The sequence below is a fragment of the Chlamydotis macqueenii genome, chromosome 14, assembly GCF_036417535.1.
Source record: "Chlamydotis macqueenii isolate bChlMac1 chromosome 14, bChlMac1.mat, whole genome shotgun sequence".
In the NCBI taxonomy this organism is placed as follows: domain Eukaryota; kingdom Metazoa; phylum Chordata; class Aves; order Otidiformes; family Otididae; genus Chlamydotis; species Chlamydotis macqueenii.
The window spans coordinates 19,657,938-19,679,299 of NC_141569.1; the positions used below are offsets into that span (position 1 = coordinate 19,657,938).

The 21,362-nt window shown below is 52.3% G+C and overlaps 1 protein-coding gene across 6 annotated transcripts in view; it reads left to right on the top strand.

Annotated features, from left to right (window-relative positions):
- Window positions 1-21,362, top strand: part of ARHGAP26 (Rho GTPase activating protein 26) — a 134,826-nt gene that overhangs the window by 105,022 nt on the left and 8,442 nt on the right. The window contains exon 21 of one of the 6 annotated variants that reach the window (XR_015260157.1): window positions 17,042-19,094. The exons of 4 other annotated variants lie outside the window; for them this stretch is intronic. Coding sequence is in view for 1 of the 2 variants with exons in the window: in XM_086759232.1 (XP_086615358.1) it covers window positions 17,042-17,072 (31 nt within the window). In the remaining variant the exon portion in view is untranslated. Of the gene's footprint in view, window positions 1-17,041; window positions 21,357-21,362 lie in introns of those variants that run through there. One more of the 6 variants, XM_086759232.1, reaches the window with a different exon arrangement.

Here is a 21,362-nt window from a genome sequence, read left to right on the forward strand (position 1 = left end):
CGTCGATATCCCATGCTGTACTGTCGGTTGAAGCTCTGGAAGTCGTCACATACCATTCCCCCAACAGGATGTTTTTAGTTTATTTGTCCTTCGAGAGGAAAAAAAATGATGTGACTTATAATGCAGCAAGGTTTACGAGCCTGAGTCTTGTTGTGACCTTACAGGAATTATTTGCCAAATTTGCAATTTTTCAGATTCCAAAAGTTGCCTCTTCCTAATAATTTTTTTTTTAAAATGGAAATCATAGGAAGTTCAGCAGAATAAATCAGTTAAAGCTATGTGGGGCTTTGGGGAATGGAGGCATCTTGCTGTTACGAGGAATTAAGTGAGCAGACCGACAGTGAAACAGTTCGCTTGCCACCAGTTAAGGGGCCTTTAGAGTTCTGCAAAGTGAAACAGTGATTGGCGGGGTAACGCTGGCGGCTCTCGAGGCCCTGGCAGTCATTGTGGCATTTGGTGCTTTTCCTCAAATCCAGGGATTATGTGATAATTTTTGCACACGCAGGAATACGCAAGTTCTCAGTCAGTGCTGAACTAAAGGTTGAGAAGTGAATGACATCACAAGGCAAATATTTTCTTCTCTATAACCCCAGATATTTAAATCAAAGAGAAGTGAAGTCTGACTCCATTTTGTTCTTTTTGAACAGTGTGTACAGATGTCGCTTCAGCCCCTCTGCCCGCTTACCCGTGCGCAGAAGTCCGTGCCCATGGTTTTGGCAGCTCCCTGGCGTCCTGCGCTCTGTGAGGGCGCTGGTTTGCAGCGGCGAGGATGAGGAGGGCGAGGAGGGCCGGCGGCAGCGGGTTCACCCCCGGCCCTGCCCCGCGGCTGTTCACAGGCTGCGCTCTGGGTCGGGGCAGGGTCTCTGAATGGTGCCAGTATCCCGGCGGCTTTGTCGCTGCCGCTCTGTGGGACTACCCAGATAATATCTGTATAAAGCTGCTTCTGTTTTTTTAACTGGCTGAGGAATTTGGGCTGCAGCCGGTCTGTAGGGTCTGTTACGGCCAGGCAACGGGTTCTGGTGCTCCCCTGTAATTACCGCACCCACAATTAGGGTGCACGGCAGCGGGGGAGGTCTCAGGGGGCCTTGCCCTTTGTGCTTCTCCAAAACCCTGCCAAATTCTCTGCCGGTCCTGTGAGACCCATCTTTGAGCTCTGCTTCACAACTTCAGGTTTTTTCTTGCGTTCTTTGCCATTTTCTGTAGTTTTTCGGCTGTGGACCAGGGCCATCCTGTTTCTGGGCCCGCTCGGGAGGGGCTGGCTTTCCTGGCAGCGTGCCTGCGGGATCTGCCTGAGCTGGGAGCCGGTGCTCACCAAAATTCAAACCCTGCAGCTGAGGAGCTGTACAATTCCAGGTGTGCGGAGGCCAGGAAGTCCCACTTTCCTCCTTGAAAGAAAAAGGGATTTTTTTCTGAACACGAAACTCTTTAAGAGACAAGTCCAGAAGAACCCTGGATTTGGTGTTTCCTTCCCTTTGAGACAGGGACCTCTGCTTCCCCAATGGGACTCTGCTCCAGACCAGAATTGGACCTAGTCCTTATTTTCCGCTAAATGCACCGCTGAAAAAAATGAGCTGATGGACGTTTCTGTGCAGGGGAAATGCCTTCATTAACTAGGGCCCTTTCCTGCTTTATTCTGGGCTTTGGTGCCTTCAGGTGTTGGTGTGTCTCTCGCCCGTCACCGCGGGGTCAGGGTGACCCCAGTCCAGCCTCACCGTCCTGTGATGGGTGCCCACCCAGGGAGGCCGACGGGCAGAGTGGGCACGTGATGAGCCTGTTGGCATTAATGTCGCTTTGCAATCTTGGCTTACGTGGTTTTGTGGTGTCAGTGGGTTGCCCGTCAGTGGCTTTGTGTCACTCCTCACACGTGCTGTGAAGTGGGCGGAGCGTGACGGCAGTGTAGGGGAGAACACATGCTTTCTGCTGGTCACAAGGCACCAAACTCTGGTCTGACGTTGTGTTGCCCAAGGCAGTGTCCACCTGGGAGCTGCTCTCCAGCCCAGCCCATGGCAGGGGCAGCGCTGTGCCTATGACCATCCAGCCTCCATAAAACCGTCACTGCCTGCCTCCTCCCCACGGGCTGCAGCTGGATTCAGAGCTTCAGCCTTCACCCTTGAAGCCTTGGTAGAGCCCGAGGTTTCACGCTGGGCACGGTGGCTCCTCGCTACGTGGGAGCTCTGGCCGAGCTCTGCAAAAGCACTGTGGGAAACTGCAGGGAAAGGAGCGGGATCGTTTTGATGTTCTTGCTTCTTATTGAGCTGAAAACTGATGTTCTTGTGAAAACAGCTCCTGTTGGTCTCAGCGGGAGACTTGTTGGAGTACAAACATGAAAGACTGCAAGTTTGGGGGATTTCTTGTTTTCCTTTTGCTGCAGCGCGCACCGCTGCATTCAAAGGTTGCCTTTAAATGTGCAATGCTAAAAATCCTGGGCACTCTCTGTGAAATTAGAGATGTTTGTTTGAGGTTTTGTTTACAAAAGCCTCTCGGCTCCCTTCTGAATGCCCGCAGGTCTGCTCCATGGGGAGCTGGGACGGTTCCTAAATCCCCTCGTGAGTGCGTGCCGCTTCCCCGGGCTCTGGGCGCGATGGGCGTTACGGCAGCCACCGCGCTGGGCCGAGGTCTCTGGCCTGGCTGTCCTTGCCCCCGTCCTCCCAAGGGGAACGCCGGCGTTCTCAGGCTTGCCTTCCCCGGAGCACGGTCCTGCCTCACCAAGCGGGAGGGAAACGGTTTTGCTGCAGGGTGAGGGCTCTTCCTTCCCAGCCACCAATGGGGGTTTTACGATGGGAATGCATTTATTTATTAGGGCTGGTTTTATTTTTATGGAAAAACCGCTCTGGGCGGGAATTGTACTCGGTGAGTCAGCAGGACTGCTGTTCCGTGCCAGGAGCTGTCACTGCGGCGGGCGCAGGGACCGGGGCTGGCTGCCCGGGCCACCAGACCCCCAGAGAGGGGGATTTGTTTCTAAATAAGCCTCGGGTTTCTTTATCCTGCCCCCGCAGAAGGCATCTTCCTTAGAAAACACGGCAAAGCAAGAACCAGAAGTGCTGTGTTTCTAGCACAGATATGTGCTTTCAGCTGGAGCGGGGGAAGTTTTCCAACTAAATTGTGTGATCATAATAAGCAAAAGTTTTAGGATCGTAGTTTTAAAAATCCTTTAAAAAAGCCACCTTGCTGTGGTAGCTGTGCAGTGCATACCTGTGAAGCCTCCGACGTGCGGTGTATCGCTGCCGATAACCAGCACCTTGGTTGGTGCCTGCTTTGTATTTTTTGTCCTGTTTTCTTTATTTCTCAGCCCCATTTGTGACCCCCGGGCGCACGGGCGGCCGCTTTGAGCCCTTAAATCTGGCTGAGGTCAAACGGGAGGTGGGTGCTGCGCACGCAGGCAGTGGTAGCCAGATCGCATTATACAGCTTCACTAGAATCATCTTTCAGTGCTTAGAATAAGCGTTTTGGTCTTAAACTGGCTGTTAGGTGTAATACTGGGTATTTCTGGCTGGCTTCCTACCTGTGCCGCGCTGCAGGCTTTTGCAGTGGTGTGCAGAGCTGAACGGCTCGCGTGTTACGGTTGGGAAAATAGAGAGTGGCCAAAGCTTAGGGGAGGAGGGAGATGGACTCGGTTTCTCCTTGCGCAGTGATCTCTTGTTGTGCAGGGCTGTTTGGAAGGGGGGGTGTGCCCAGGTGATGCTTACCCCGCTGACTGGACGGGCTGCGTTTTTGCGTTGCGACCCCACGAAGTTGCCAGCCTGCAGTGTGTAAGTAGGGACCTGCCATACCCAGAGGTCTTCTGCTTTCTCTCTTTGCAGGGAAGGGCTGGGGTGGGTAGCAGAGCCCCCGAGGCTGGCAGCTGGCCCACGGGACGCTCGCCTGGGAGCTGTTTGTGCTGGTGTGGGAGTTACAGAGCAGCTCCCCTCACAAAACCGACGCCTTTGCCAGTTGCCCTCGGAGTTAGCTTTGTAGGTGCAAACCAAGTCAAAAATAAGGAATTGGGGGAAAAAAAAAAAAATCACTTGATGAAGGAAATACCATCTGTTACTTCCTCAAAATGAAATATTACTGCCCGTTTTTGATTTCTCAAGGAGATACAACTGGCCTAGTGACACTGCCTGTGTTTGATGGTGTCTTCTCCTCTCCACACCTTTCCAGGTCTGTTGGCTGTCCCGGTGGAGTGGCAGAGGTCTCTGAAATTGGGGTTTTCCCCAGGTGATGGGGAAGCAGGCCCTGGCCAGGGGAGGCTGTGCCCAGAGCCGAAGGCCATGGCGGGGAGCGGTGGCAGGGGTGGGCCGAGCCCCTTGCCTAGTCCCCCAGCCCCAACACGTGCAGTTTGCTGCATCTCCTTCACCCCAAGGGTGCTGCCATTAGGGAAATAATAGCTTTGGGAAACTTGGATCTAGCCGTCGTGTCTATTTGCATTTTACTTTACTTTCTCCTTGACCAAGTATGGCTATTTCTTGCCCTCCACGGGTATGGAAAGAAATGAGGAGCGGATCTAAGGTCTAATGGTCATGAAAAAAATAACCCGGTTAATCTAAGGAGGAGAGCTTGTTCCCATGTGCTTTTGTTTTACAGGACCAGAATAAACCTTCATTAGGCATTGCAGTTAAAACTCGAACAGTATTTCTCCTTCCTTGCCCCAAAATGAGAGAAATTTCAAGTATTAATATATTTGCAAAACAGCCCCATCAGTGGCGTCGTGCGGGACCCGGGCCGCGCGGTCGGGAGGGGAGCCGCGGGCTGGCAAGGGCGAGGGATGGCGGCACGGTGAATCCGTGGGGATGGTGGCCAGGCCTTCCCCCCACTGCCCCGACCCTCTGCTCCACTCTGCAGTCCCTCCCCATCCCAAATCCGTGTTCAGCAGCGAACAAACCAGTGTGGCATCGTCAACACATCGGACAGGACAGTACTTTTTGGATAAATGAGCTGTTAAAAATGCAAACAGCTTCAGCAGTTGTCAGCTGTGACACACACAAGCAAAAGCACGCGAGGAGAGGTAAATAGACCTTTGAATGACGCTGGTTCCTCGCGGAATTTAACTCACTTTTTCCACGCTGAAAAATAACTGCGTAAACATGACACAGCCTTATTCAGCAGCTCTGCTCCCGCTACCCACGCACAATGCAGATCTCTGCAGCAAAAATAAATTGTTTCATTTTGCTTTTCTTTTTTTAAAAAACTTTTGTGTAGTTGTCATTAGTAGGAGTGATGAACTTTACTGTACCCCGCTTCGTTAGTCGATTTACTGTGAGAACCGACTCTTATTTCAGGAGCTGCATCCCTACGCTGTCGGCAGGAAGGTGAGCCAGGCGTAAAGGGCAGCAGAAGCTGGTGGTGGTTAGGAATTCAGAGTTCCTCGGTTTCTGGATGCCATGTGAAGCTGGCAGCTAGAATAAACTTCTTTTATTTAGAGAAGGACCCTCCTGAAGGCAGACGGAGAGCATGGCTGGGAGTTACTTGCAGGCTGCGAAAGCCCGAGAGCCCTGTACAGCCACGTTCAGCTGGTGTTTTACTCGGCGCAGAGAAGCTGTGGGACAGTGCCATTTTGCTCTCCGAGCTGAGCTCGATGAGAAGAGGTTCTGCGTGCCAGTGCTGCGAGGAGCGCTCGGTGATGCGGCGCTCGCCCTGGCACCTCGGCTCCCGGCCAGTTTAACCCAGACGGTGGGAGAAACCTCCCCTCCAGAGAGGGTCTATTTTGCTGCAAAATACAGTGTGCTAAAACACGGGTAAGCTCCTGCAGTCCCGGCAAAGCTGAGCGTTCTCGTGGCCACAGAGTTAGCCCACAGTTACCGTCAGCGCTGATCTCCAAGTCTGTCAGCTCCTGTCACAAAATACTGTCATTTCTGCCTTTTCAGTTGAAATTCAACAAGTGCTCAGCCGCTTTGTCGTTTCATGTGTTTTTTTAACAGATACTTGTGATATATTAACATCTAGTTGGGTAAATAGAGGCGGAGAGGCCAAGGCGGTTTGTCCGAGGGGCAGCACCAGCAGCAGCGGTCTCATCTCTGCCCCCTGTCCCGCCCTGGGATTTACATCCGAAGGGTAAATCCCGTCTTTATCATACCGGATTCGGCGGTAAGAGCCGGGATGGCAGCTGCTCAGAAGGGCTCAGTTTCAGGCTAGGCTTTTCCTCCCTCTTTCTCTACCCATTCCTGTCTTCTGCTGGGGTTGTACCAGTCATTCTGGCGTTATCTGCAAAGTCCCCTTAGTCCTGGGGTCTGAGTTTGGACCGATCCAGAACTGCCACTCTGCAAACAGCAGTGCAGGATTTCATTTTCCCGTTTCTGATGTCTGCGTCAAATTTGCACAGTTTAAAGTTCAGCTGGCTTTTCTGGCTGACACTATCATGTGCCGAAGGTGGGATCCCCCATCTGAGTTGAGATCTGTCCTCTCCGGATTCCGCATCCCTTGGGGTGACGCGGATGGAGCACGAGCATCCCGCCTGTGCCGGGGCCGCGGCTCCTGCGGATCACCTTCCGTCGGGATCGGTGCCGGTTATGCACTCGAGGCCGCGCTCGCCCCGGCTCGCTGATGCGTGTGGGTAGGAGAAAGGTGTATGTGCAGCCGAGCCCCTTTGAGTTGCTTATTCCTCTTCTGCTTGTTAAAGCCCTCCCTGCTGTTTAACTGGTTACAGGTAACTGGCTGGAGAGCAGCTCTGGGTTCAGGCAGCAGCAGTGAGCGCGGCAGTGCTGGGGTGTGGAAAAGCCCCTGGGCATGGATCTGCTGGGGAATTCTTGAGCTTCTGTTTCCCTCTGTGCACCAGTGTTTCTTGGAGGTCAGGCTTACAGGTCAGAGTATTTCTGAAATCATTCCTTCCCTGTTATCAAAGGATGTGAGGTGCAGAACCGCTGTGCTTCGTGGTTTCGAGCGGTGTTTTCCATGTAAGCATATTGCCTGTTCAGAGGGATGGATGAGTTTCGGGAGACAGGAACACTGCAGTGCTTTTGAAGGGAAAAAAATTATCTAGAGATTAACGTGAGACCATACAGAGACTGTTAGCTGGAGGATCTGCCCTGCGTATTGTCAGGGAGCTGGCAGGCCCTCAAGGCAGCGCTGGTGAGGGGCTGGGGCGCGGGGTGGGCTGGCGGAGGGTCCGGCTGCCCCCTCCCTGGGGGAGCTGGATGGAGCAGGCAGCAGCCTGCCCGCCTCTGCCCATCCGCCCTCCGTCCGGAGCGGGTTGTGGTGCGTCAGCAACCAGCCCTCACCCTGCGCGACCTCCTCAGTTCCTCTCCCTTTTGCTCGCCTGCCCTTGTTTTGCGGAGGCTTTCGTGGCTCTCTTTTCTTTTGCTCGTGTTGTTTATTTCATGAAGAATAATGGCAATTAGAGGTGCAGGAGGCGCAGGAGCAGGTCCCACCCTCATCCTGCCTTCCCGTCAGCCACTTTGGGAATGTCCCTCCGAAATGGCATCTCTGGGACTTCTGTTTAAGAAATTTTCTCATAAATCAAGTAGACCCGTCCCTGAGAAACCTGGATTCTTAGCCGCTCTCCTCCCACCCCAATATTCAGCCCCACTTTTAATTTGGAAAAAGACCAAGAAAACATACTGAGGTTTTGTCTTGATGTGTCTTGCTGTAAAAATGGGGTGATTCGTGCTCAGAGGAGTCCTCTTCCTCCTGGGTGGGAGAGCTGGTGCCCGGGCGGGTGTCCCAGGGGACAGCAAGCGGGCAGGGTCGGTGCCACCAGCCTGCTCGGGAGGTTCCCACATTGCAGCGAACTCTTCATGCCATCCGAGCAGCGCTTGCTGTGATAAAGACATTTCTTTTTACTTTAGCCTTGCTTTCTGGTTCTCTCTGTTCATACAAAATTGCAAAGAAAGCCTCGTGGTGGGCGCAGGGTGCCTGGACTCTTACATGGCCATAGAAATTGCCTGGTGCGCTTGGGGTGGGTAAAGTGGGGCGGCGAGGAAATAGGAACTTGATTAATTGCGGGGCTTTGGGCAAAACAAAGCTGTTTCTTCTTCCTTCCACCTCATTGTGGCCGGCTGGCCGGGAGCCACTGCGGCTCCGTCGAAAGCCAAGAGCTGGGAGAGGCGTTGTTGGGGCTAGCGACTGGGGACCAGGGCCCCCCCCGGCCCCGGCTCTGCCACCGTGGGTCCTCTGCCGCCCTTCGCCGGGGGGCTGAAAGCCCCGAGTGCCCGGTGTGTGCCTGGCACCCTGAGGTGACGCGCAGCGAACCACGGCGGCGTCTCCCAGCTGCCCTGCTCTGTGCAGCTGCGCAAAGCTTGGCCCAGACCCCGAAACGCTGGGCTTTTGCCTAATCTGGGTTTTAATCGCAAAGGCCAGCCTCGAGGGGCGGATCTGCTGACTGCCAAACAAAAAATGGCATTTTTAAGGGATTAGGTAAAATCTTGTAATTATAACTCTTCTGGAAAAGCCTTATCTAAATTTCTTTTTAAGATGAGCAGACCTGTTCCCGATTGCAGTCATGTGCTGGGACCGGGGGTTTTACACTCGACGTTTGTGGTCCCAGTGGGGTGGGATGGCCCAGAGCTGCTGCGAGGGGTGCCTTGGGTGGTCACCAACCCCAGGTCCCCAGGGAGGTTACTGCTCGAAGCATTGCCTCCCGAGCAGCGTCACCATAAACAATTATTTTGCCTTTCCCTCCCTCGATGCCTCCTCGTGTGGCTGGTCGGAGTTTGCGTCTCTTTTGTCTCCTCACAGAGCTGCGAGGGGCTGCTGTGTTGCTCGTGGAAAGGGGGGAGAGCCCTGGGACATGCGTAATAACAGATCTGCACGGGTTTTGTCTGGAGGGGCAGAGGGTTCTCAGCCATTGAACTGCCCTCAGCAGTGGAAAGCCAACCTGTGGCGTTTGACGCAGGTCGGGATGAAGTTACCCCAAATGTTGTTGTTTCCTCTCCCGTTTGTGGGTCACAGGAAATATTAAAAGGTTACGAGAGCAAAACCACAGCCAAAATGAGGAGTCAGGTTCAGTGCCAGGAGGAAAAGGGGCTTTGCTGCAGAGGCTCCCCGTGAGCAGGCTCGAAGGGCGCTTGGCAGCACTGCAGGGTGGGCTGGGACGCAGGGAGAGGGGAAGATGCTGGATTTCTGCAACATGGGATTGGCCTCGTGCTCAGGAGCGTTAGAGATTATTTACAGTTTAAAATAGAAACCGCCTAGCTCCTATTTTTCTTATTCGAGAAAAGATCCCAAAATTCCCAGTCTGTTGCTTGGCTTATTCCAGATGACATAATATTCAAAGTATCTTGTGACTTATTTATTTTTTTTGGTGCAGTCTGTTGTAAGGGTGTCTGTATCCTTGGGTTTTTTAAAGGGGTTTTAACTTGGGAGTCTCAGAGTGTGCCTGCAGTTAGAAAGCTCCATAAACTTTAGTTATGGGCCTGGCAAGCATCTTTAAACTCGTCTCATGATGAACACAAGCGGTGTACTCAGCAGGCTCCGCAGATAAATATACTTGAGGCTCAGCTGCTGATGGCGATGCATTTTAAAGCTCGCGTATATATACACACGCATACGTATGTATTTCATCATTCTTTCCTGTGTTGTGCTTAAATAGTCCTGGATTTATTTTTGAAGCATCTGTGTGCTTCCATGAGGTATTTTAAGATCGGTGAAAAAGAAGGATGCTCGTAGGCCACCAGAGCAGTGATCTTGTTTGGGGAGGGCAGCGGGAAATGGCAAACCCCCGTTTGAGGAGAGGCGTTTCGGGCTGTTTGGCCAAGAGGAAAAGTCCAGCGTGGAGGGGATGCCAGCTCCGCTGGCACCTCAGCTCAGTGGCTCATTGCTTTGGGTCGCAGAAGGAGAAGGTCGAAGACGGATGGGTCATCTGTTTTTCTGCTGTGTGGGCTTTTCCCCAGGGTTCGGCGTAACAAGTTTTCAGAGCTTTAGCTCTTTCACTTTTTAGTTGGCTCTTGGTCTAGAAACTTTCCACAAATTGAACTTGAAAATTAAGCCAAATATTCTCATGAAGTAAGCCTCCAGTTCTGTGGCTAACCACGTGAACTGGTAGTCATACCTCAAAATATTTTCTAGGGGTGATCCATTAAAACAAAGGTAATTTGTCAGGCACAGAGCCCTTTTCCTGGCAGGATCAGGCACTGCCTTCCTTCTCTCATCAGGAACGAGTTGTGTGGGGCGTTGTGTCTGCCGCTTCTGCGTTACGGCAGGTTGTGCCCCTGGGTGCTATCGCCCGCGTGGGGTGCGTGGGTGCTGGCGGGCGGCCGGCCTCCGTCCCGCGGCTCCTCTGGCCCGGCTCCCGCTCGCCGCAGCTTTTCCCAGCCCTGCTGCTCAGGAGGCTTCGCCGAAGTTTCTGCCTTTGAACAGCACCGCTCTGTTTGTGTGATTTGCTCTGGGAACATCGAAGGGATGCTTCTTGCGAGCTGAATTAAATTAGATCTCCCTCCAAGAGATCTAAAAAAGCGCCTTACACTTCAGCAGCACGTATGCTTAAAAGACGGCTTGCTTGGAAGCCTGGGAAAGAACATACAGACATGGCACTTTCGTGGCTTTCTTAATTCATGTAATTAGTGTGGAGATAGCTGCATAGCAGTATTTTCTTCAAAGAAACTGCCTCAGACAAATATTGGCTAATGGAAATTTTACTTTCAAATAAAGCAGTATTTGAAAATACATTAAGGCCATTGTGGGGAGATGGATGCAAGAATCAAAGATGCTTCACCAAAGCCTTCCCTGGGGCGGCTCGCCGAACAGTCTGTGTGTTGTTACCGGCTGATGTGCGGATCTCAGGCTCATCTTCTCGCGGGTCAGCCTTTTCTTTTTTGCTTTTCCCTTTCCTGCCTGCCCACCCCCATCTCCCCTTAGATTCTGGCCGCGCTGCGGGTCCCGGGGTGTGTTTTCGCTCGGCGGCTGCCGCGCAGCGCTCGCCCCAGCCCGCTCAGCCCCCGCGTCCCGGCTGGCTTCGAGCGCCTCTGCTCAGCCTGCATCCGAGTCTCTTCTGGGCAGAATCTCTCACGCGTGAGCCTAGCCAAAATGGTTATTGAGACTGCTGAAAGCAAAATGATAGTAAATTAGGTCTTCCTGCCACCTATAAATGTCACCGCAGTCAAAATATTTTAAAGAAATGGCCGAATGCATTCTTTGGTTCCTCTTTCTGCAGGCAGATTTAATTCAAAATCAAGGCTGTAGCCCAGACTCTCCCTTGTAAAAGTCTTTTGACAAACGTGGGAGTGTTTTCTGGAGGCAGCGCTGCTTTCCAGCCGTACCACACAGGCACTGGAAATGCTAAAAGCGTACCAAACCTCCCCAGTCGCCCAGCAGCTCCCACTGCCAGGGCTGCGGATGAGCTGGGGCGGGCGGGGGAGCGGCGCGTGAGCGGGGTTCGGATGGGGACCACCTCGTGGGGCGGCTGGCCTGCGCCCCCTCCTCCCGCGCGATCCGGTTTCCCAGCAGAAAGCTGACAATTCCCCCCGAAGGGGCAGGAGGAAAACAGGGCTGCTGGCTCACAAAGACATCCTGTCTCCCTCTGAAAGAAGATCCTTGTGCCTAATTAACTTCATAAATTAGCTGAGGCTGTAACGCCAGCACTTTAACCTAAAATGGAGGTAACCCAATCTCCCCGGTCCTTTCTGCCGCCGTAAGGGATCCTGCCCGCCGATTAATTTGCCCTTGTCCGCTTTCCGTCCAGCTGCACGTTGGCTGCGCGCAAGCCGCTCTGCAGACACTGTTGACAGGGTTGTGCTAAGCTGGGAAATTATCAGGAGCATAAGAACCGCCGCCAATTATTCGCCTGCCCCCGCGCGCTGGCGTCGCTCCCGCCTTCGCCCAGCTCGGCCCGGCGGCTGCCGGCACCTGGCTGTGGTGGCAGCCAGCACCGGCGAGGCCAGCCGGGTTTGGAGCGGTCCGCAGGCTTCCTGCGGTCAAGGTGTCCCGGCTGGGTTTACCGGACAGTGGGAGAGGAAACCATGGGAGGAAGGAGCAGCATTTAATCTTTTGTTGTTGTCTGCACCGGCGCTTGGAAAAACACAACGCAAGCAGCCGCGTCCCCTGCGGTGGAGAGGAAAATCCCCTCTGGCTCCTGCCCACGCCAGGCTGAAGGGGTGGGAGTGGGGGGCGAGGCAGACAGACCTGCCCGCTTTGAGCAAATGCCCAAACCTCGTTCCCGGAGACCCTGCGGGGAGCTCTGAGGAGCAGGGAAAACCTACCCCGCAGCCAGGATGGCCGGCCGGCTGCAGGGTGCATCACGGCGCTGGTGGATGCGGGAGAGCTTCTGCGGCCGTCTGCCTCCCGTGGGCTCTTCGATACCGTCGGCCCTCGGGTAGCAGCACGGATCTGTGCCCTGCTGTAATTTGGAGGAGCGGCCCCTCGGTCGGGAAGGGTTTATGCGGGCACGTCCACGTGGGCCTGAAGGCAGAGCGGGCTCTGTGTGACAGGGACGTGGCTGAGCCTGAGCTGTTCCTTGAGGACCACGGGGGAGCTGGGGCTCTTCCAGCCCATCCTGGTTTGTCCCCCAGCCACTGCTTCGTCAAGTAACGCCACCGACTAATCCTCTCTGTCCAACGGATCATCTCCGCCCAGTGTATTTGTAGCTTTTAAGTATGGGAGCCCAAGATGGGACTTAAAATTATCTGTCTTTCCGTGGCTTAGTTGTGTTTGACGTGATAAAAGGTGAGCTTGGGTCTCTTACAAGAGCCAGGCTCTTCCAGGTGTAATACCTGCACGGCATCAGTGCCTGAGGTGTCCAAGCCCTGATGGATCAGCCTGCTCTGGTCGCTCAGCCCCCCCTGCTTGAGGAGGAGGTTGGGTCAGAGACCTCCTGGGGTCCTCCCCGAACGCCTCGGGGACTCGGCACGGCAGTGGGGGCAGCCTGCGGGGAGACTGGGGAGAGCACAAACACAAGTGAGAACATGGCCCACCAAAAAAAAAGCCAATTGGATGTGTTAATCTTCACTGTGTTAGATTAACGGGAAGGGAAAAAAAGGCTCTGTTTCCAGCTTGATTGCAGGCAGAGGAGTTGAGGTTGGGCCAGTAAACTGGGAGGGTTGTCGTGCTCACGCCCCTCAGCTGGGCTGCACTGGGAGGGGATGTGCAACTGGAGGAGGAGGATTTTGCTGATGAGCGCTGATGAGGCAAAAATGTTCTTACAAAGTTCGTGTTAAAAAAAGGTGAAAAAAGAAGGGACAGAATAAAAGCAGAACTTCTTTTGATAGATAGGATCAAACTGATCGGTTCAGTATTGTAGTGTCTGGGTTTTGGGGTGGAGTGCTCTGATCAGCTCTCAGTGACTGATGTTTGCAGGATACTTGCAAACAAAGCTGTACATGAGCAAATACACAAAAGGAAATCGGGCAAATCAAGTCAATGCAGAAAATTATTATGCAGTGGCTTTACTCACCCATTATTCTCAAACCACTTCTACAGGCCAAAATAATCCTCAGTGTTTCCCCAGTGTGTGTGACTTACGTGGGCAGGTGTTGGTTCTTTACGCTGCGTGAGGAATGTTTGCGCGACACAGAAATGAGGGTTTTAACTCGTGGTGCTGGTGGAGGCTTAAATAAACAGTCTTTGTTTCTTGTTGGGATTTGAGTCTGGAAATGGCCCTCTATCAAATTATGCGAGGAAGATTGCTTAGCCAGGAATGAATTTTTTACGCTGTGGAGTAGCTTTTCTCACCATTTCCAGAAATTGCTTGAAAAACAGAAGAAACTTTTCTTCCTTCAGAGAGCTGACAGTGAGCGCTGGTGGGGTGGGTGGCTGCTGCCTGTCCCGTAAGGACTGCGTGCCTGTCCCGTAACCTCCTTGGGCGTTTGCAGAATGTTGCTTTTGCTCTGGGGCTCATGTGAGTCTGAGGGCGTGTGGGGCAAAATACTCAGCTCCAGGCATCTCCCTCCGTAGCCGCCGTGGCTGCACTGCGGGTGATCCGGCTGTCCCCTTGTTGGGTCCCTGCAGCAGAACGTCTCTGCCAGCAAATGGGAGTTTTGTTTTGGGAAACAGCTGGATTCCCCTTGCCCTGAGCCCGAAGCCGCTGTGGGCTGTCTGGGCCGGGGCGATGGGGCGGCGCGGGGCTGGTGCTGGGGTGCAGCTCCTCCAGGAGCCTTGGGCAGAGGGCTGGGGGAGTTCTCCCCCAGGTTCAGGGTGGCTGGAGGTGAGGACAGCCTTCTTACGCATCCGTTGGCTTCCCTGCAGCTCTGACTTCCCGCAGGCCACCCTCAACTGCGTACGGCAGGTCTGAGGGGCTCATGGCTGGCAAAGCCTGCTGAGCCGCGAAGCGGGGCTGCCCCGTGCGCAGGATGTGTTTACCTTGGGTATTTGATCCTACCAAACACCCCCAGCTGATCTGGGGGCTGTGGTCCCACCGGGACTTTAATTGCCTTCGTTTTCCAAGAATCCCGCATGGTTGCTGGGGTGGCAGATGGGAGAGTGTTCTTTTCTGGGGGATGGAAGAAGGCAGTGGATTGAACGCCAGAGAAAAATAAGAGATTTCTGGAGGACTGTTAAGTTCTCCTTAATTGTGAATACAATGTGTTGGTGACTAATGCATCCAGACTCGCAGAATTACCTCATGGATTAGAGGCAGTGGCGCGGTGGAAAAGATGTGACTAAGATACTGGCTCCTGATTTACCAACACTTCCCTTCTAAGCTGTTGTTTGGCTTCCTACTGGCACATTACAACTTTTCTATTAATAATTAAGAGCTTTAATATGGTTTGAAAGCACTTGGTTCAACATAAAATCTGCCAGCTTGATTTTCAGTCTGCTGAGAGCCTTTTGAGCCAGAGAGGAAGCAGGGAGGCAGTTCCTAATGGAGCAGAAAATACAGCTGCCGAGCAAATGGTGGCGCGAGGCAGAACGCGTCGTGTCCAGGCTAGGTGCCATGAAGGACCCAGAGACATGTGAGCGCAGACCTGAGGGTGCCTCTATTCCTCTGCCCTGCCCAGTCTCTTCTTGCCCGTCCCCTTCCGGTGCTGGTGCGGCATTTCTGTAAGAGCGGTGACCGATGGGTCGATGACTTGCAGATGGTCTGTTGTAAACTAGTTGTGTGATTGCTAATGAAATGCTGTTCCGTCTTAAGATGGCACGATGCTCCCGTCGCCCAGATCCCACCCACGGGGGAAGACACCTACACGCTGGTCACGCTGACGTACGCTCCAGTCCACAAGCTTCCTTTCCGCAGTGCCTCCAGCGCTTACTCATGCTGAAAATGCCTCCATTTCTGATTCTTTGCTTATTCGCTCACCTTTCTCCAGCATTAACATCCGTCTCTCAGCTTCGTGCCAGAAGGCTGTACTACACCAGCCCTGCCATCGCATCCTTGTGAAACATCAAGCGTCATCTGTCTGTATTTGGAAATGGAAATGTCTGTCAACTGGGACGACACAAACTCCAACTCTCCTTCCCAAAGTCCGAACTCTTCCCATTCTCTCTTTTATTCAAGTGGAAAAGCTTTTAGATGGTTTATGAACCTAATAAAGCAGGGAAATATTTCTACGTGTGGGAAATAAGCCAAGCAGCAAAGTGACAAGACAAACCGATGTGCTGGGTATCTTCAAGATTCCAAAGAGAGACATGTCCATTTTATTAAAAAGAAGATCCTATAATCTGTGCTCGCAGAGACAGAGGAACTAAAAAATGGAGACGTGGGAAAGTCCACGCTGAACAAGTTGAACTTTTTTGGACCTGTTTTGTCAAGTGATGTTGACCACAATGCATTTTGGCTGCTTATTTCCCTAAGTGTGTCATTATTTTCCACCTGAATGATTATGCAGCAAGATAACTCCTGAGCAAATAACACTGGTGAGAGTTTTAGCATCATTTTTCTTCCATTTAACCAAACAGAGGAAGAATCCTGCCATCCGAGACCTTGTGAGCTAACGGTCACGTGTAGGGTGGTGTGGTGCCATCACTAACCTGCAGTGCAGCCAGGGCCCGGGGAATCGCTTGCTAGAGCCCATCCATCTGCTCTGAGCTCTGCTGGGATGTGCAGCATTGCATGAACTTCATGAGCTTCTCAACCCAAGGCTGACTCTCATTTCATTGAGGCAACAGAGCCATGTCCGCTGGTGAGCTGCAACCTTGGCCTTCTGTTAGCAGAGTTTAAGTGCCCTGACATTAAATGATGGTATAATGGTTTTTTTGTAGTTAGCTTTGAGAAGATCCTTATGTTCTCCAGCCTTGTTTTGTAGGAACAGATCAGGAGCTGAAGGGCTGGGTGATTTTTGGTGTGTTTTAGTGCAGTCAGTGTGTTCTGACGGATATCAGAATGGGAGTGTTGTTATTTTTTCTTGAGCTGATTTCATGAAAGGGCTTTAACTCGTCGGTAGACTCTGCCCATTCATAACTGTTAGATGTTCTGTGCCAGAAATAGCACCGAGTTCCGCAAAAATAAACAACAAGTTGTAAACGTTTTTGAAGTGGAACTGGTGTCCTCTCGATCAGAGGAACAAAGCAGCAGCAGTTGTCTAGAACAACTCTTCAGTCCTGTCAATGCCTGGAGGACTTGAGCTGTGTACAGAAAGTGCCGGAGGCAGTCTGTGCAGGCAGATTGCAGAGGAGGTGGAACGGAGAACAGACAGGTTATGAGGAGAGATTAGAAAATATATTTTTCAACTACGGCAACTGGAAAGGAGACTGGAGTCTGGAAACAAGAGTTGCTGCTTTTTTTCACGTGTTCAGGCAGCAAACTAAAGATCAGAATGGGAAAGGCAGTGTGTGCAGCAGGCACAGGGCACAGGGAGGAAGATTTAGCTTCTAAATACATTTCTAAGTACGCTCCTTTGCTGGAGGAGTGGGATCGCTGAAGGGGCAGCCGGGAGCTGGTGCCCCGCAGCAGGCGGGGCCGAGTGCTGCGACACGACGTCCTCCTGCGCGCTGCTCATTCCGGAGCGGTTTTACCTCCTCGCTGGGCTGCAGGGCCTGGCCGCTGCCTTCCAGGGGCACAAACGACCGGCAGAAAAGGTGAGAGCCTTGGGACGTGTTGGGCTGTCGGCTCGTGGAGGTCCCTCTGCTGCTTCTCTTGGGGAAAAGTCCATGCCCGCCCCTGAAGACTCTAATGTTAGGCACTTCTCTGCTTCCTGCTTCTGATATTTTTGGTTCTTAGCGTTTTTTTTCTCTGTTTTGTTTCCCACTATGCACCCAACAGGAAGAGCCCCTCGCAAAGTCAACCAGAGTAAGAAGAAAGAAAAAAAAAAAAAAAAAAAGAGGTCCAGATGACATTTGCTTTCTGCAGGCAGAACTGAAGGCAGGCAGCAGCCAACAGCCAGCATTTCCCCAAAGCCTCTCACCACCCCTGCTCTTTCCATGAGAAACAGAAAGGAAATTGGATCCTACAAGAAAATTGTTTTCCAGAATGCCAGAGACCTCAGAATAGTCTGTTCACTCGTGTGCACTGACTTCTTCAGCGAGACCAGACTGAGGTTCTGCAGGCACATAGCTCAGAAAGTGACACGCAAGCAGTACCTTTGTACATAAATACCTGTGTTTCACGGAAGGGAGACGAACCCTTTGTGCGCATCGTAGCCCTGCGGTCCGTAGGTGCTGGGAGGGCCAGCTCGGGCAGGGTCCTGAAAAGTCCATTTGTTCTTCTTGAGGAAATGTGCTGGAAAGCCTTGCAGAGCAGGACCACAAGGCTACGCGGGGGTAGCTCGGTCATTGTACGACCGTGTTCGTCTCTTCTCTGAGCAACGTGATTGAAACAGGATGCTCTTCATACTTAAAAATCCACATACAGTCATTAATTAATAGTTCTCTCAGTGGTTTTGGTGGGCACAAAGAGTGGGGGTTTTCCACCAAGGATCCAAAGACACAAAAATCCTGCTCCAAATTATTGATAGCTTCTTAGGTAGAGGCCGGTCCAAGTGCCGGTTCCTGATGTAAAGCTTTTTTACCGTAAGATCACAGAAATAACTCTCTTCTTTGAGAGTTGTACTGGTTGCACTATGCACTGTAATTAGTGTAGCAGACTGCGCAGCTGGTGGAGCGATGACAGAGTCGACTTTACTGCTGCATTCTTTTAAAGTTATTTCATCTCAAAAAGTGCGTTGGGAATTTCTAGTCGGATATTCCTTCCACTGTGTAGTGAGGAGGGCCCGGGTCGGTAGCGGAGGCGGTGCCCATCCCACGATGCAGGCACACCATCGCTTGCGCACCTGACAATATCTCCTCTTGCACCCTAAGCCCACTCTCCACAGAGGAGGTGGGAGCTATGGCAAAAGGGCTCCTGGGTGTTGGTGGCCGCTCTCAGAGGGGACAAGCCCAGCCATGTTTTGGTCACCAGCTCATCGCTCCCTCCAGCGCCCACCTTGACAGTGGGCCAAGCTGCTTGTTGAGAAGGGCAGTGCTTGGCCGTTCATTTGCCCTCTCCTACCCCAGCGTGGGGCCTTTGTGGTTCGTTAGGGACTGCTGCCCACTGGGTTTGTAACCAGCGAGAAGATGGGATGATGGGTAGAGTTGTCTAAGCTGTCTTCGGACTCATCCTGCCCTGCAGACGGTTCACTGGAAAGGAACCTTGCTGGAGCCGGGGACTGGAGGCCGGGGGCTCTGCTTCCCAAGGGAATGCTCCTTGCCTCAGAACATCCATGTGTGGAGCAGGTAACGTGCATCTTGACAAAGAGCTTTTTGAGATCATCAGGATGGAGGAGTCTACGTGAACGGTGAGAGACAGTGGTAAGACGAAAGGCCCACCTAGCAGGTCCTCTGCCTTCCAGGTGATAAACCCGTGCGTTCATATTCCGTTGACCGTGCAGACACGTACCATCTTGGAGGCTCGCTGTAGTAGCTCAGCTGTGTAGAGCCAGAGAGCATTCATACAGGTAGTACAACCAACGGGCTCTGGCTTCCAAAATACTGGTGGTTCTTGCAGTACTAACAGTGAAGGAGATGTTCTAGTGCCTGCTGCCCAGAGGAGAGCACTCTCCACGTCTTCAAATGCATCTAACATGCTCCCTCCATTAGAGGGCAGAAGCATGCTTATGCACAGATAAAATAATCCAAAATTCCCTGCCCCACGTGCCATACAGCTTGTTGTGTTGAGGGAAGGTGGGACATCACCACAAATGACCAGATGACACCTGCTAGTGAGAAAAAGAAGCGGCAAGAACTGGTGCTTCAAGGGTTAATATTTCTGCGACTTGAGCTAACTGATGGTCTTTGTAGCACCTCCTTCTGTTTAAAGTTGGAAATGGATTTAATATGTGGTAAGTACCAACGTCAACAGCTTTGTTAAAGACGAAGGAATACAGGTAATTACTCGTTTTTCAAAAGACTGACAATTTTGATGATAGAAAACGGCAAAAAGATTGGTTTTACTTAGTGACAATGGTTAGGAGATGTTGAGGTTTTCTGTTCTTAGTCTGCCTGTGAAGGTTCCCTGTTTTCAGCCCTCCTGTGAAAGCTGTGATGCAGTGCTGTATCTCATTTCTCTGTGCGTGTAATCCTCTGACGCAATAAAGGTGTCGCCCATGATTACAAAGGGAAAGCGTTAGTTTCTGTTGAATCCAGTGACACAGCTTCTGCGAAGAGTAAAGAAGCCAAGAGTTTGGCCTTAAGCAGATGCCTCAGAGTAGTTCAGAGCAACAATTTCACCTTCTGTAGTGTCCTCTAGGTGCCACCGCGGTGGTGATATTTATGACAGGAACACTTTTCCCCTAGAAACTGGACCAGGTCCACAGACCTGTCCTTTCCATTTGGAGTTGTCACCACCGCAGAATGCCAGGGAGCGCCAGCTGCCAGCCTGCCCCGTACGCGGGAACCACCAGCGACGGCCACCGGCCTCTCGGCAAGCGCTGGCGCAGAACCCAGGTACCCAGCGATGAGCCCGGTGCAGGCGAGGAATGCTTCGGGGTGCTGGTTGCACAGATGCATGAACTGGAAGGAAGCTGGTGAGCCAAGAATGACGTTTTCATTTTAAGGTGCTAAATGGTAACTCAACTAAAGGGAGGAAAATTCCAGGAGAATACAAAATCCAAGATTAATCAGAAATATTTCCTGGAGACTCTCTTGGATGTTGGAGGAGGTTGGTTCTTTTTCTTTTAAATAATAGAGGTTGAGCTTTTACATACAGCTTGAAATGGAAGAAAAACGTTTGTTATATTCTCTTTGCTGTTAGGATGTGAAACATTCTGTTCTGGGCTTGAGGAGCAGAAGCCAGGGGCTGAGACAATGAACTGCTGCTGTGATCTAATAGGTATTGAATGATCATGACCATTACCCTTTTTACAGAGGCTTCACCTTTTTATTAAAGTTTTAAGAGGCAGAGTAGGCTCCCCTGGCCCCTGCCCGCGCTTCGTCCCACTGTCTGTGCGCCGGTGCTGCCACTCTCCTTGTGCTCGTTTTGGAGGGGAGAGGATTGCTTTCATCCTTTTTGGAGATTGGGGTTTTCTTCCGAGTTGGCTGCTGGTCCAAGCCATGCTCCTCAGGAGGCTTCTCCTCAAGCATGGAGGAGGCACATCACTGCACACTGCGCAGTGACAAGAGGAAACCTGAGTTAAAGATATCCAGAAAATGTTTTTGTAATCCCAGATGGATACTTGAAATGAAATATATTCACAGCCTGGAGCTGAGGGGGAGGGCTGTGCCCCTCTCTGCCTGTGGACCGCCTTTCCCTCCGCCTCGGGACTTACCCTGGTGCTGTCGGAAGGCTGCTCAGCAACTTCATCCCGCTCCCCTCAGAGAAGTGCTGGTTTCCTGAGACAAGTGAGAAGCGGTGAAGCAATGGCCTCTGGCGTGCTGTTAGTCCTGGAGCAGCCCTTTCCCTCCGTCCAACGTCCATTTGGTGTGGTGGGACCCATAAACTGCTATTACTGGGTGCTCTGGAGCCTTCCCCTCCTATATCCCTTCCCCTCCCTCTCCCTCAGAAGCTCCCGGGATGGGGATGGGGACGGGGACAGGGATAGGGCCGGGCCGGGGGTTGCCTGTGGGGTCGCCCCCTACCCCCACCTCCTCACAGACCCATGTGGTCACAGGCACCATCCCTCTCTCAGGAAAAAAACATAAATCACGATGCTTTTACAAAACTTCTTGTTTTACGGAGGCGTTTTCAGCATGGAGAGGTTTCTCTGGTGTTTTCCCAGGGACGGAGTTTACAGGCTGAATTAGATAGAGTGCAGATGAGTTGCTAAGCATAGAAACTGCAGATGAATTGGATTCAAATTGGTATTTTAGGACAATAATTGCTTTTTGGTGAACCCGAGATGACCTAAATCGAGCAGTTTTGAAGGAATCAAAACTGCTTCGCTTGACTTCTGCATGCATTGACTGGGTCAGGAACTTGATCCAGCTTTGGTTGGCAGCAGTAGCTTACCAGTGAGGAATCGAGAGCAGTTTGCAGGAGGGAAAAAGGGTTCTTCCACGTAAAACGTGGCAAACAAATCAATGAGGTGTGGATGGTGCCGATTGCGTACGCGTGGCCGGAGCGCTGGCGCTGGTCCCTCGATGCGAGCCATTCGCATGACCTGCGAGGCGGC